At 47.0% G+C, this 15791-nt stretch overlaps 1 protein-coding gene across 2 annotated transcripts in view; it reads left to right on the plus strand.

Annotated features, from left to right (window-relative positions):
* The window catches only part of LOC146782638 (calpain-5-like), a 142412-nt gene extending 127068 nt beyond the window's left edge, over window positions 1-15344 (plus strand). For both annotated transcript variants that reach the window (XM_085640024.1, XM_085640025.1), the window contains exons 10-13: window positions 612-808; window positions 3533-3654; window positions 6352-6488; window positions 13626-15344. In XM_085640024.1, coding sequence (XP_085496150.1) covers window positions 612-808; window positions 3533-3654; window positions 6352-6488; window positions 13626-13799 — 630 coding nt within the window. In that variant the 3' untranslated portion in view covers window positions 13800-15344. The remainder of the gene's footprint in view (window positions 1-611; window positions 809-3532; window positions 3655-6351; window positions 6489-13625) is intronic.
* Window positions 15345-15791: the final 447 nt, after the last annotated feature.

The raw sequence follows: 15791 nt of genomic DNA on the forward strand, positions 1-15791 counted from the left end.
CGTTGTCTCGCTGACTTATTCAATGGCTATCTTTTATGGCTACTTAATTCCATTTCCGCATAGAAAAGAGGATTCTATTTGACATCTGTTCCATAAACCAGTAAAACTGATAGAGGGGAAGCATGTTAAAAGGTTGGCCCAGTGGCTAGAGAGGTTTCTGATGAGTTTCATAGAAACCAGCCAGTACTGGTTAGGATATATAAGTTAATGCCGCTGGTGTCGCTGGCAGAGCAGAATGAAGACTGATTGACCTAATAACACAAAGTGATGTGTTTGCTTCAAAATGGTGACAGCTAATAGTATTGCTGTGATGTCTTAATGGGAGTAATGGGGATGTCAATAGACACTCCCACATCTTCCCACATAGGTGAAGGTAAGATAGCTTTATAGTCTCTAGATGTTGCTTGATGTTCACATAGGAAACACCTTATTGCAATATCCTCACTGTCCTTATCGAGGTCTATAGATATTGTGGAGAGGAAGTTAGTTGCGGATAATGGGCAGATCTATCCACTGTCAAAGCCTTTCTTGTTTGATGTTGAGTTGTCTGTGTGATGCGATGAGACTCTGGCAAGGGTGATATAATGGAGCGGTGTTGTGTATTTCTCAAGGTGGAGCAAAACCGGAAGTACCGGATGCACACTGTCCAGAGTAAAGTGGCCAGCTCCACCTACATCAACTCCCGCAGCATCGTTCACCGAGCGGAACTGCCGCAGGGGAAGTACGTGATCGTCCCCACCACCTTCCAGCCTGGGATAACCGGAAACTTCCTGATTCGTCTCTTCACGGACAAGTCGTCTCACCTGAGGTAGAGTGCCGGCGTTGGGTAGGGGCTGTCCACCTCCATGAAGGATAGGAAGGAGCTGTGTTTAGGTAAATAGTCTGCTCCGCTGGGTCACAGGCCTAGACGTCCAGTCTGGCATCCTTGAGGATGAGCCAGAGAGCCTGTCCCCCTAGGTATACCTCTGTATGTACCTGTCAGCCAGGGCTCTTAGGTATGGCCTTCTATAGAGCTATAAGTCATGATTCATGGATAAGACTTTAATCAGGACTCCTGGGTATGGTGCTGTATGCACTTGTTGATCAGGACTCCTAGACATGAAATCGCACTGCATGCACCTGTGAGTCAAGACTCCTAGGTGTGGCACTGCATGCACCTTAGTCATCACACCTATATGTGGCATTGCATTAACTTCTAGGTGTGGCGTCCCATGCACCTGGTAGACAGGACTCCTAGGTGTGGCAATGCATGCACCTATCAGTCAGAGCTTCTAGGTGTGGCACAGCATGTACCTGTCAGTCAGGAATCCTAGTTGTGGCACTGCATGCACCTGTTAGTCAGAGCTCCTAGGTGTGGCACTGCATGCACCTGTGAGCCAGGACTCATAGGTGTGGCACTGCATGCACCTGTGAGCCAGGTCTCCCAGGTGTGGCAGAACATGCGCTGTTTAATCAGGACTCCTGGGTATGGTGCTGGATGCACTTGTTGATCAGGACTCCTAGACGTGGTGCGGCACAGCATGCACCTGTCAGTCCGGACTCCTAGGCTTGGCATTGCATGCACCTGTCAGTCCGGACTCCTAGGCGTGGCACTACATGCACCTGTCAGTCCGGACTCCTAGGCGTGGCACTGCATGCACCTGTCAGTCCGGACTCCTAGGCGTGGCACTGCATGCACCTGTCAGTCCGGACTCCTAGGCATGGCACTGCATGCACCTGTTAGTCAGAGCTCCTAGGTGTGGCACAGCATGCACTTGTCAGTCCGGACTCCTAGGCGTGGCACTGCATGCACCTGTCAGTCCGGACTCCTAGGCGTGGCACTGCATGCACCTGTCAGTCCGGACTCTTAGGCATGGCACTGCATGCACCTGTCAGCCAGGACTCCTAGGTGTGGCAGTGCATGCACCTGTCAGTCCGGACTCCTAGGCGTGGCACTGCATGCACCTGTCAGTCCGGACTCTTAGGCATGGCACTGCATGCACCTGTCAGCCAGGACTCCTAGGTGTGGCAATGCATGCACCTATCAGTCAGAGCTTCTAGGTGTGGCACAGCATGTACCTGTCAGTCAGGAATCCTAGTTGTGGCACTGCATGCACCTGTTAGTCAGAGCTCCTAGGTGTGGCACTGCATGCACCTGTGAGCCAGGACTCATAGGTGTGGCACTGCATGCACCTGTGAGCCAGGACTCCCAGGTGTGGCAGAACATGCGCTGTTTAATCAGGACTCCTGGGTATGGTGCTGGATGCACTTGTTGATCAGGACTCCTAGACGTGGTGTGGCACAGCATGCACCTGTCCGTCCGGACTCCTAGGCGTGGCATTGCATGCACCTGTCAGTCCGGACTCCTAGGCGTGGCATTGCATGCACCTGTCAGTCCGGACTCCTAGGCTTGGCATTGCATGCACCTGTCAGTCCGGACTCCTAGGCGTGGCACTGCATGCACCTGTCAGTCCGGACTCCTAGGCGTGGCACTGCATGCACCTGTCAGTCCGGACTCCTAGGCATGGCACTGCATGCACCTGTTAGTCAGAGCTCCTAGGTGTGGCACAGCATGCACTTGTCAGTCCGGACTCCTAGGTGTGGCACTGCATGCACCTGTCAGTCCGGACTCCTAGGCGTGGCACTGCATGCACCTGTCAGTCCGGACTCTTAGGCATGGCACTGCATGCACCTGTCAGCCAGGACTCCTAGGTGTGGCACTGCATGCACCTGTCAGTCCGGACTCCTAGGCGTGGCACTGCATGCACCTGTCAGTCCGGACTCCTAGGCGTGGCACTGCATGCACCTGTCAGTCCGGACTCCTAGGCGTGACACTGCATGCACCTGTCAGCCAGTACTCCTAGCTGATTCGGTCGTTATGACTCATTGTTTCTAAGTGTGCACCATTTTGTAGACCTTGGACTGGTGACAAGGACGGAGGGCACTGAAAGCTGGGACTCTCAGGTTCTAGGTATGGAGCCATCATTAGAGGTGCACACTGTTAGGATTTAGAGTTGGCAGTCCTCGGTTTGATGTGTGGATCTGTTCTTTCAGGTTGAAGTGGCCACTGAAATCTGTGACTTTTACTTCTGGTGGATATCTGTACTTTGAGGGGGCGGGATATTAGTCTGCATTTGTGGATTCTAGGTTGCCGTCTAAATGTGTAAGTGGCTTATGAAACTAGTGCCAAGGAATTCATGAATACAGCCTTCTGGGTCTGCATCTGTCTCTGCAGGAGACAGAGGCCACGTTCCGAGTGGAAGTCAAGAGCCATCATTTCTAGGTGTAGACTTCCTCTTCTAAGGGGTGGTTTGAGACAGGCATCACTAGGAGCCAGGACCTTCGAGTTCTAGGTGTACATGTGGCTTACGCCTTATGCCTTTGGGCTGGAGCACAGGAAGTCAGGAACCATCAGGTCTAGGTTTGGGACTGTCTTTAGGGGAGCACGGGAACTTTGCAGTCAGTAACCAGCATACCATTCCCCTCCCTTGCGTAGGGGGTGAATTGGTTCCCCGTGCAATAATGGTCCCTGATGTTCTTCTTCCTTCCTCAGAGAAATGACCAAGGACCTGCCAACGCCATCTTTCTGGAAGCGGATCGTGGGCTACCCAGTGCTGGTCACCTCCATCAGTGTATTCAGTGCTGCGGGACTGGCACTGCCAGGCTCTGCCAAAGGTAATTATGTGCCATTATCAGTCAGCAAGGTGCACACAAACTGACGCACACAGCCTGCCTTTAAGACTAACTCCCTGCCGAAAACGTGGTAAGAAACAATGGTAAAAGGTTCACTGTGCTTTTGTTTTCAACAACCCAGATCAGAGTGGGTGTGGCTTCAATATAAATGTGTATATATTCTTTCAGAAGTCTGTTGATTTTTTTTTTCTTTTTCTTTTCTGTGTCCTAATTGAATATGCGAATGCTGGATTGTGATGATAATAGTCATTAACATGACTCTGAATGCAATCCTGTGTGTTCTTCCTGGAAGAAGCCGCACTAACATTCTTAGCTAATACCTATTACCAGGCACTTGTATATAGGGAAAGTTGCTCATTTCTAAATGTACCAGCTGTGCTATTAAAGATGATGGTGTTGAGCTGATCATCTCCAGATGGAGTAATGATTGTTAGGCGAAGGCTAATGACCCAGGACTGAGCAATAAAAATAGTTCCCTGAAATTGGCAGTGGAAGGATACAACTCATCTAATCAATACATTGTGATACCGAAACACTCCAGGGTGAGGCAAAGGGGAGAATATGGATGAAAGCCATCAGATGCCCAGCACAGGCATGAGAAGGACAACAAAGCATCCAGCCACGATTAAAGTGCTGGCCCAAAACCCATAAGATTATGTTAAAATATTGAAAACAGAAGATCTGCAACAGACAGCTTAAACATTTTGTAGCAGGACAAAATAAGGTAAATGCAGAGAGTAGTAGGTGATAGCGTGTAGCCTCGGGGTAGGGATGGGCGTAGGGTAGTGAGAGGTCAGAATAGGTAAGTGAAGGGGTTAATTTCAGGGTACTTCACAGCATGCGGGAAGCAAAAGGGATGCCAAGGAATAGTGGATGGAGCACCTTTAAGAGGTCCGGCCATTGGAAATAGAGCGCGACACAAATCGCCGCTAACGTAACGTGGATATTGTAGGGGGCAAGAGATGGGATTACAGGTGGCGGATCTCAGGGGTTACCTTGAAGTATTAAACATCCGGGTTTAGGAGATTACACAGCATGGGGGAAACACAAGTCCTGAGGGTTGGGGCAGTGTGTGTCTGCACCACAGGAGAAGGTCGTGAACTCTCTCTCCCGCCCTGATGGGGTGAAGGGAGCGCGATGGGTCAAGCCGCAGAGGATGACCGCGTGCTCATGTGGAGTGAGCGCTCGGGGTCATAGGCGGTCTGCAAAGGGGAGTGATCTCAGACCCACAGCGCCAGGCCTCGGCCATACCTGTATCGAGGCAGTGCGAGCTCAGGGGGTCACAGAATCCTGTTTCTTCCACCAGATGTTTTGGGTTCTGGCTGGCACTGCAGATGTTCGGATGGTCTGGCGTGGCGGGAAACACGAACTCAGTACAATACCATCTGAAGCAGCCTTAGCAGACCCCTGGGAAGCACTGCCTTAGCAGTTGTAAGTAAAGGTCACTTGTGTTTTAATACAACACTGTGAGAAAAGAACTTTGAATCACGAGGTACCTTCTAACATACCTCTGACGCGTTGTTAATTAATGGAAGCTACTTCAATGTACAACTTTGATGTACTGCTGACTAAACAAATGGGCAATGATTTGGGGAATAACTTTGTACAAAGATATAACAAAATACCCTAACAAGACTATTTTGTGGCACCCTTTGCATGGAAGCACAATACATAAACAGTGGGATTATTTTCAGAAAGCTCCGCTGTTGAGGCTCGAGGTCTTAATCTCTTTGGGACAGGTCCTCAAAAGTTTGTGGAAAAACTAAGACATATGACACCACACGAGTACTCCAAGGCCTGAAAGAATTATCAATGGATTCCAGGAGTGTTCTTGGAAACCTACTACAGCCTTCGTTTCCTGAAAGTACTTCAGTGTGCAAAATGTAATGCAGGTTTCCCAAAAGGGAGCCGTTCCTGCACAGAAATCTGCTTCTCTGTGGGGGAAATAGTTGTTCTCGTATAGGAGGAGCTCCTCCGCAAAGACCCGCGAGATTTGGGAGGGTGTCCACGCGAGATTTGGGAGGGGGCCACACTGCCACCTTTCAAACTCACTCCTGCTCTTGACACGAGGGAGTCTGCAAGTGTTTCCAGAGGGGCGAACGACCCGCACGTTGAGTGTGAACACCCACAAACCTATAGGTGTGTGGGGTGTACATTCAACTTACGCATCTGCTTTTGCAGCCACCGCCTCACTGGAACTCCCTGGATCGACTCCTTGCACTACATTTGTACTTGTAGAAATGTCACCTCGATGGACGAATCCCCACGTTCACCAATGGCTTTAGAAGGGCACATGTATGCCAGTGTTGATTCTGTAAACAAGGATCGCTGTGTTCTTCTCATTAATACATTTATTTAGCACATCTGAGCATCATAATTGAGCCTGCCTGTGTAGACAACTTTGTGGCTTAGCCCTACAAAAAGCCCCGTAACAGCAGTATGAGATAAACAGGCTGTCATAAATGGCACCTTGGATTGCATTGCAGCAAAGAGGCCAATGACTTAATGGGTATACTTGCTTGAGTTGCTTCCACAGTAATTATTGGCTCTCAGGCTGGTAAACCAGGCAGTCACCAGGCTGCACCCGTTGTAGGTGCCAAGGGAGCGTGTCCTGTGGTGTGTGTAAGGGGAGCGTGCACTACTTTTGTCTCGGCTAATTCCCGCGTTCCTCCCCGGCAGCTCCAGACGTCTTTGCCAAGATCTCGTGTGAGCGGCAGCAGGTGAAGTCCCGGGTGCACCCAGCCTCCTCCAGCCCGGAGTTTGACCTGGGGGGCGTCTTCTACCGTAAGAAACCCCAGAATCCGGTGAAAATTGAGGTAAGTTGTGTCCAGGGCCGGCTTTTGGGCAGCGTGACTGTTGCGGCCGCACTGGGCGCTGCCCTGGTGAGGGGGGTGCTGATCTCAGGGAGGCGATGCTGACCTCTGGGGGCGCTGTGTTTAGCAATAACTTATGATTTAAAAGCACCTGCGGCAGAGTTACTTGTGCGTCCAGTGTTCAGGCAGCATTTAAAATGTCAAGATAACTCTTGTGATAATGTTCCTGCTAGAGAGAGAGGCCAGAGTTTGGTCTAGTGGCAGTTTTGACTCCATAAAGTAGCGCAGAGGGTTAATATGCGAGCTGCACAGAACAGGTATTGTGCGGATCACAAATCTGGATTTTGTATAGGTAGCGAGTGGATTACTGCTTTAGTCACAGAGATCCTTTTGTTACTGCAGTACATAAGATGCATCCCTGATGCAGAACAGTGACCTATGAACTGTCATCAAACAGCTGCATGAAGACTGCATAAAATAGGTTGGGACTTTGTCCCCCCCCCCCCCACCCCCCAGTCTTTCATTATCTATTCCTAATGTTGCTGAGAAGTGTATGTTTGTGTAGATATACATTCTTATTAGTGGAGTCAGCCTTTACTAGTGCTTTAAGACAAGTGAAATGTATGTGAGAGAGGGGCTATGGTAGTGGTCTTCAAACTTTTTAAAGCCGCGCCCCCCCATGGGGGAAAAAATAATCACCCCCCCCCCAATTTTTCACAATTATTCTATTAATCTGGCAATGTTTGAATATGTCTAGACTTATTTAAACATAGCAGTTAAATTCTGTTAACGTTTTACAAATGCAACCAAATACATGATTCCAAACATGCATACCATCCTTTCAAATGTGTAAGAGACACCGCAGTGTGATTATTAGAAACAAGGGTGGGGGTTTTGAGGAATATTTGGAGTCCTTTTCCTTTTGACACCTTCTCCCAGCCAGAATATAGATGACGAGAGTTGTTAGCGATGGCCCATTTCAGAGCGGCTGACTGCAGCTTATTTTTTTCTGCTGAAAACAAAGAACTGGTACAATTAGATAATGTCCCAGTGGAGAGAAATTTCAAGCCAGAGGGATGTGTACAAGAGTTAATCTGTTGTACCAGAACAAAGTCAAGCACCAATATACAGTATACCAACCAAATGAATGTGATTTTATTTCATCACAACATTGAAGTTAATCAGTTTATATACAGTAGAATACAATTCATAAGTGGATACTTTTGGAGCAAAAAGGTGCACAGAAAGGTGAGGTGGTAAGTGCATGGGAGGGATTGTGATGGACAGTAGTGCACATATATATACATCAGTAAATTGATAACCAGCTATCCAGACAGTTTCCTGCCAAATGCATTAAATGTCAAATCATAACATAATTACAGATATAAATTCTCTGTCACATATGTCTGACAATACAAAAAAGAAATGTTGACGTTTCGACCCCTAAAGGGAACGACCAATTTTGCGCATTGTGAACGGGGTCTTCATCAGGACCAAGGTGAAGGTAGGGGAGTGGGCACCTAAGGACAATAGGATGAGGTTATTTGGTTGGTGCGTAAAGGTAAAGAAATTCATCAAAAGAGCAATAATATGTGAATTACCAGTAAAAACTGCTATATTGCTTCTGGCTGTGGATATAAAAGCGGGGCTGGGTAGGCTCCTGTGAAAGAAAGAGAGGAGACAAAAATACTAGGACCTCTGTTCCTAAGGCTACTGCGGAGTAATAATTATAAAAATGTTTTTGAATCTACAGAGATTCGAAAGACGAACGTACTCCGATTTCTTCAATGATGTTCGTGTTGAACAGGAAGATAGGCCCAGGTTGCACAGTAACCTATAGCTGAAGAAGGTGATACATTGAGACACAGATTGTACACCAACTTCAAGTTTGGTTCAAAAGACGAAACAATGGACAACGTGCCACGCGAAGGCGTGTCGGGTGTAGGGCGGGCTACTTGAGGCATCTCCACAGTACTCGGGATGCCAAAAGGTGACCCTGCCGACAGCATGAATGAACACGAAGAGCACTAATTGAAACCTCTCTATGGTGCTTGAGATGAGTCATACATTACTCATTATGGCATACTAAGACCTCGCCGGTGGAGGATGCGCCTACTACCAAAATATGGGGGCAAACAGCCAAAAGAGAAAACACATCGCGCTTTGTTTTGTTGAGAAAACAGCCTGTTATGTATAAAGCCCTCACTCGCCAACCTGGTTGGTGACATGCTTCATCATCGGGCTCCACTGGGTATGACCGAATGTCATCCCAGTGTGCTGCAACGCCAGGTTACTGCGGAGCGGGGTTCAAGTGAGGTGACAGTGAATTTAAAATTGCCAATTAAGTCAAAAAAGTACATTTTATTCGTTTTGCTAATTGGGAAAATTAAAAAGGGAGTGAAGGTCAAAAAATAAAAGACCTGTTTCACTCCTTGGCGGTCAACATGTTTCTGCCTCAATGTGCCAAGGAGTGAAACAGGTCTTTTATTTTTTGACCTTCACTCCCTTTTTAATTTTCCCAATTAGCAAAACGAATAAAATGTACTTTTTTGACTTAATTGGCAATTTTAAATTCACTGTCACCTCACTTGAACCCCGCTCCGCAGTAACCTGGCGTTGCAGCACACTGGGATGACATTCGGTCATACCCAGTGGAGCCCGATGATGAAGCATGTCACCAACCAGGTTGGCGAGTGAGGGCTTTATACATAACGGGCTGTGTACATAATGGGTATAGCCTGTAGAGGTCTACGTCTTTCTCAACAATATAAGTGTTTGTTTTGAACCTGTGGACCCATGCTCCTTTGATATACAGTGCTCTGTTTACATCACACTGACTTTGTTGTTTCCTAGTCTTTCCCTGAGGGGAGTAGTCGTGTTGTTCCCTTCCTCTCTTGTTGTTTACACGTTGTTGAGAAAACACCAGTCAAAAGCAGACCTCTATCTATTGCAGGCGTTAAAAGAAAACCTTTGGATGGAACTAACCAATAACTTCTGCAGTGGACAAAGGACTGTTAGCAGCATAATGCTTCGTTTGGCCAGAGCCTGCCCCCCCCGGCCCCGGGATCACTTGAGGTGCTGTGATGATCTCAGCCTTTCTATAGGGACAGCAAGGCTCCTTTGTAGCAACATCCACTATCCGTGACCATTTCGGCAACCATACCCCTGGTCCCCTCCTTCCCCGGCACCATTTACTTCTGTAGCTTTCACTACTTGACCTTCCACTGTCCCCTGAGCAAGAAATAGAAGGCTGTTGAGGACAAAAGAGTGGAGAAAGAAGTTAATCATGTTAGGTTTTCCTGGGTGTGCCTGGTGTGCAAGAGAGTAGCCCAAAAAATAAAATACTCCCAGTTTGAACGATGGCCTGAATGGGTGAGAGGAGCAAGTCCAATGCTCATGCGGTTGCTCGCTCGAGGGAATTATGAAAATAAACTTACCAAAAGCTGCCTTCTAGACCTCCGTTCTCAATTTAATTTGGCTATCCTTTCTCCCATGTCATTCATCCACCCACCCCTTCTCTCCTTCGATACTTACTTCTCCATCTATCCATTCGTCTCTCCACCCAACCTTTCTTTCACCACCCATCCTTTCTTACTTCTCTCAACCATCTGGCCTTCCATCATTATTTTAATCTATTCTTAATTTTCTCCTTTGATCAATTAGTAAATCCATCCATCCATCCATCCATGATCCGCCCATTATCTTTCCATTTATCCGTTACACCATCCATCCTTCTAGCCATCCATCTTCCTATCCATCCATCTTTCATTTTGTGCTTTTTTATTGCATGTTTCCCCACTCCCCAGCTTCATCATGCTAGTTCCTTGCAATGTTTTTTTATTTGGAGGTACAGTCAAGGGCAAAGGAGCAGTAAACCTCTTTTTAAATGCTTTATGCTACACACCCTCACTAGTGGCACCCAACCCCCACTTAGGCTCCTCCGCAATGGTGGAAGAGTGTCGCCCCACTGGCTCAGCCAGCAGCTGAGAAATAAAACAATATAGTTTTAATTTTCAGCTTCTGGCTGAGCCAGCATGTGTATGGATGGGCGGGGCCGGGCCATGGGAGGGGAGCTGAGTGATATGCACTACTAACAGTGCAAGTGTGTTTGGCCGGCTGACTTAGGCCGGCCAAACTCACATGCACACTTAGGTTTCTCCAACCCAACTGAGCGGAGAGTCGAACTGGCCAGATCAGGCCCATCCCCACGCTGTTCTCATAGCAGGAGATCAGTGCGGGGATTGCACAGGGAGTCTCTGCTGCTGTTGCAGTGTCTGCTGGGACCAGGAAGCAGAGGAGCTCCGAGGCCCAAGGCAGCAGAAGCAGCATGAGGTAAGTTTTCTTTTTTATTCCCCCACACAATTCCCCCCCCACATTCCATACCCCTGTGCCCCTTCAAGACACTGAATACGTTTCATGGTAATCGACCAGACTGTGAGACAAGCCTGATGACTTTTATATGAGAGCGACTTATTTGGGGCAAAGGTATGGAGAATGCACCGTTTAAAATGTGCCCCTCTGCCAGTTAATTACAGTGGTTGAACCAGCATCAGGTCTACAACATCTGTTTTCAGAGGGACCACAAAGAAAGTGCCTGTTTGACATACAGAGCCATCCATTTTAAGAAGGCCCTTCAGCTCTGATGTGACAGAAGGTGGGCACATTGCTCTTAGAAGCAGCGCCAAGAATCTACCAAGTTGCATTTTTCCAGTGTCACCATAAACAATGCAGTCGGCTGTGATGAAAGAGGGGGTCTACAGTAGCCCAGAATTCCAAGAAGAACTAAGACCCATGCATATGTCCTCCCAAGATTTAAACTCTGGAGACCATGATTCTCCAGATCCTTCAACAAAACCTTAGGACTAGGACTACATCTCACAGTTCAGTCACTGACACCAAGGACCTGGTTCAACCCACTGCTTTGACTGGACGTTGTCCATCTGCACACCAAGCAACTTCCACTCATGATCAATCTCGAAAGGAGGCTTGGTGAGGAATGACCCTTGTAGTGCCACGTGCCTTCTTCCGAAATGACTCCGCAGTCAGCACCACACACTAGAGTCGAGATTGTTCAACGTCAAGGAATTCCCTTGATGCCGGAGGACTCAACCAGGACACCAAACCTCTAAGACAAATGGGAGCTGACCAGCTTTTGGCATACTAATCGACTCCAAAGCAAAGCGAGACCTCTATTTCAGAGAAATTACAATCACTAGAGCAAAATAGTGAACAACATGATGCTAGCCAGAGGACGATCTATATTGACCTCGATACAGGGCACAATGTCCCTAGCCCCCTTCCACCACACGGTCATCCCACAATACATGCAAGTTCACTTTTTAGGAGGCTATTTTGATGAACTGAAGGCCTATCCTGACCCTAAGAGGCAGAGTGTAGATGTTACTACACTGCCACAAATGTCACCTTCACACTCTGTTCATTCCGACTGTGACCAGGATGCAGATCCATTGCCTTAGGATCAGCACCACTGGGTCAACCGTTCAGCAACACGACACTTGACATGATTACAGGGCAGTTCCTCCGGATACATAGGCTTTGAAGCCCTGCCCTCTTATGGCTTTCCTGCCTGATGACAACTCTGCTTGTCACACAGTTGGAGGCAAAGTCCTATAACATACCCATGCATGCTGATGAGGAAGACTTCCTCATTGATGCTTTCTCTAAACCTGAGCACTGCATTACACAGTTCTTGTTTATGCTCAAGTCCTTGCTCAAGAATGTAAGGATCTGGGTAAAGACAGAGTAGTTATTACAGGGTTGAGAAAGCTTAAAACCCTTGCCCCATGACTCTTTCTTCATATGCAGGCAGATACAACCTAAGTCTCTTGTCTTGCACGCGCCATGTAAAAGAACCCTTATGCAGGGGATAGACGGCACTACACCACCGGACAAGGACAGCAAAAGGATTTCCACCGCGGGACAGTGCCTAGCAGTGGTTGCTGCAAAGCAATGGCTTATTGCCAACTCAATAGCTCTGTATGACGGGCATCAATGGAAGTATTGAGCAAACACCCACCAGAGACACACAAAAGAGAGCGAAGGTGATCATGCAGGAAGGGAAACTTCTCTGGTGCCATCTGGTGTGCTCTTGGCTGGGGAGAGGGAGAATGTTCATACAACAACATGTAATTTAGCATGGTGCTCCAAACACCTTCCACTCCAGCTGTTTCACGGCACTTATGGTTAACGCGCAAGCCACTTAGCATGTCTCCCTCCTACCTGCTTTGGAAGTTTTCGTTCGCCTTTTAATTGGAAAAACAGTTGGCTTATGTTTATTAATCAATTCTTCCAATGCTTCAGGGTGGTGAGGTACTTTAAAGGCATTCCTGGCATTTATGGTTCTATCTGATTCCACAGGACATCACTGGTCCTGTCCTCCCAGTTGTTTTAGGAGTGGTCTGCAGATAGCATGAGCTCTCATGCCAGCCTCATATAATCAAAAAATCCTAAGTTAAAATACTTATATTAGTGCCTAGAGGGGGCTTTGATAAGCTGTCTTCATCTATTGGTCTGCTTAAGTGTCATTCGTATTTGCCTACACCCAGCACGATATACAGCACAGAGTAACTGGTTATTGCACTGTGAGGGGACACCATTATGCTGATCACATATGTAGATCCACCTGAAAAGAAGTGCACTTCAGAGTCGGGGATGATGGACCAATACTTCATATTGTCACTGCCTTTTTTTCTCCATGTTTTCTCCTTTTCTAAATTGTAGTTATCTTTGTGTGTTTGACTTTTTCACATTTACATTTTTATTGCAAGCAAATGGGTGCCACGTTTATTTAGTGGTATATTTTTCTCCTCATTATTGTCTTTTTTTTGTTTTTGTGGCATGCCTATTATTTTTTTAAAAAAAGCATAAAATAACCATTGCAGCTTGCCAGACCGATTGTCTTTGCCACTGTTTGTCTGGTACTGTGTTCTCCCTCACCTATGTTGCATTTTTATAAGATTTTGATGAGTCTCAACAGTTCTTGGTTGTAGCTTGCCTATGTTCTCTCTCTTTAGGCTTGTGATGTGCCTCACTGGTGTTTTGTCCTTTCTGAGCTATGTTCCTTGTGTGTTCTGTTGCTTTTGCTCTACTCCTGATGTTAACTTCTGGCTCTGGTTTCAGATCTGGGTAAAAGGCGTTCTTCGCAACACCCTCTTGGGCTCCACCAAGGTGATGGCTGATACGGAAGCGATGGATAAGAATGAGGTCCTACGGTTAGACCCTGCGATACCGGGAGCATCTGCTGGTTCCATCGCTGTACGCATCTCCTCCAGTCGAGAACTCGTTGCTCTCTGATACCTGCCGGCGTGAACGTCTCTCCTCATGGCCAAATCCTCGTGGATGGCAAACACTGGAATCTGCGGAACATCTCTTCAGCATTCATGGCCACTAACAGTGGTGAATTGACTGGTCAGACATGCCTTACTCCGAGGAGTTGGAAAGATTTATCTTTGTTTACATTGAACAACCAAAGACATCACCTGTGTTGGACATTGGCAACCCCAATTGTTCTCCTGCCAACCCAGGACAACTGCATGCTTGGCGCAGGAAGTTGAATCCTTGTCATATTTTTAAGGTTTGCTGTCCAAAAAACTGGGCTTCACCAGGACATTTTACTCTTATATCAGCTAAGGTTGCGCTGAGTTGAACCGGTAGTGGGCACCTTCAGTTGAACCTCAGAGATCCTGTAGGCATCAACACTGTTGGAACCCAGAGACCCAACACAAGACAAAAACTCCAAAGGAGAACATGACGTCTGAACGTAAGTCCGCCTTTACCATCCTCTGTGTGGCACCTGCTACTGCTAGTGAGATCTCAGCAGCACCTTCACAACACCTGGATGGCAAGGTGACTGTGTGAATGTAGACACCTGACAGGTTGAGGACATGTTTCATCAGTGATCATCTGTTACTGCCTATATGTTTCCCTATCATCTGCTGAATGCAAAACTGTTTTCTGGAGGGCTGAATGGACAGGTGATCAGAATGCCACAGTCCCCCATTTTCACTCTTGTTCTCCGTGGGAGGGAATGTAGCGGATCCTTAAAGTGATTTTTTGTTTTTGTTTTTACTGAAGTGACCTAAAGAGAAAGGGTGATGGAAACAGTTGATTGTAACATGTGGGCAGGCTTCCTTTCTTCTGCTGCCCTGCAATCCTTAAATCTTGATCTGTCCTTTTTTTATTGAAACCTGCCTACCCGGATCTATCACAAGAAGTGACTCCTCCAGCGTGATTACCTTTCCCTTTTGCATTGCTGGTTCTTTCTGATGGATGGCTCATCGAAGAGGGGTCAATCATTGACACAGCCAGAAATTGCCTAGAAGTCGCTGTATCTTCTGCATTGCAGACTCCTTCAGGAAAGATTATTTGCTTTTTAAGAAAAACCCACAAGTCTTGGAATGTGAGAAAACTAGCTAGAGTTCCCAACCTTGTAAAAGATTGCTTAAACATCTGGAAAAGTACTAAAGTGGAGGTAATTTGGAATGTCTGAAGGATGCAGTGTGCCCTGAAAATGTTCACATTGGAGCATGACTTTCAGGGAATTCATAATTTTGTAGGATTGAAGGATGTTGTCCTGAGTCACAGGGAGTGTACTTTGACCTTCTGTGCCAAGCATCTGAAATGCATTTCTGTATCATGAATAATTTCTCCATGTAGATCACCCAATTGTTGTAGGCACACAAGTTTATATCGTAGTTCTACGTTCAAAATAAATATCGGAGCTCTTTCTGTTTAACTTTTAAAATGTCCTCGAAAAATTAATGAACAAGATCCAATTGCTGCTTTTTGATATTTCACAAATGTTTTTAACAATGTTCTTAATAAAGCTAAATGCCTCTGCGTGTTTTCTGTTTGTCTTCTGTGTATTCGGAGATACTGAAATGAATTTCCACCCGGCTTTGTCAATAGAGCCAATGCCTCCCAGGCTAGAAACTGCAATGTGTAGGAACCACGAATTTTCAGGTGAGTGGAATTCAAAACACAACTACAAGAAGCCAAGCAGAATGACCAGATTCTGGAGGGGCGGGAGACTGTTTCGTTGTCTCATGTTGATTCCTCTGCTCCAGACTGAACAGGTGTGAAACTGGTCCCAGACATCCAGATCCTTAGGAATCCACCACTTCAGGGTTTTCCACTTTGTCTCAGGAGGGTAGGTTCTTTGCTGATGCAACAGACTCTCAATCAATCAGGGGTTTGTAAAATGCGACTACTCACCTGTGAGGGTCTCAAGGTGCTGGAGGGGAGGGGGTGGGCTGCTGGTCCCTCTGGTTGTGGAGGATCATTTGA

Source organism: Triturus cristatus, chromosome 12 (assembly GCF_964204655.1).
Source record: "Triturus cristatus chromosome 12, aTriCri1.1, whole genome shotgun sequence".
Lineage (NCBI taxonomy): Eukaryota > Metazoa > Chordata > Amphibia > Caudata > Salamandridae > Triturus > Triturus cristatus.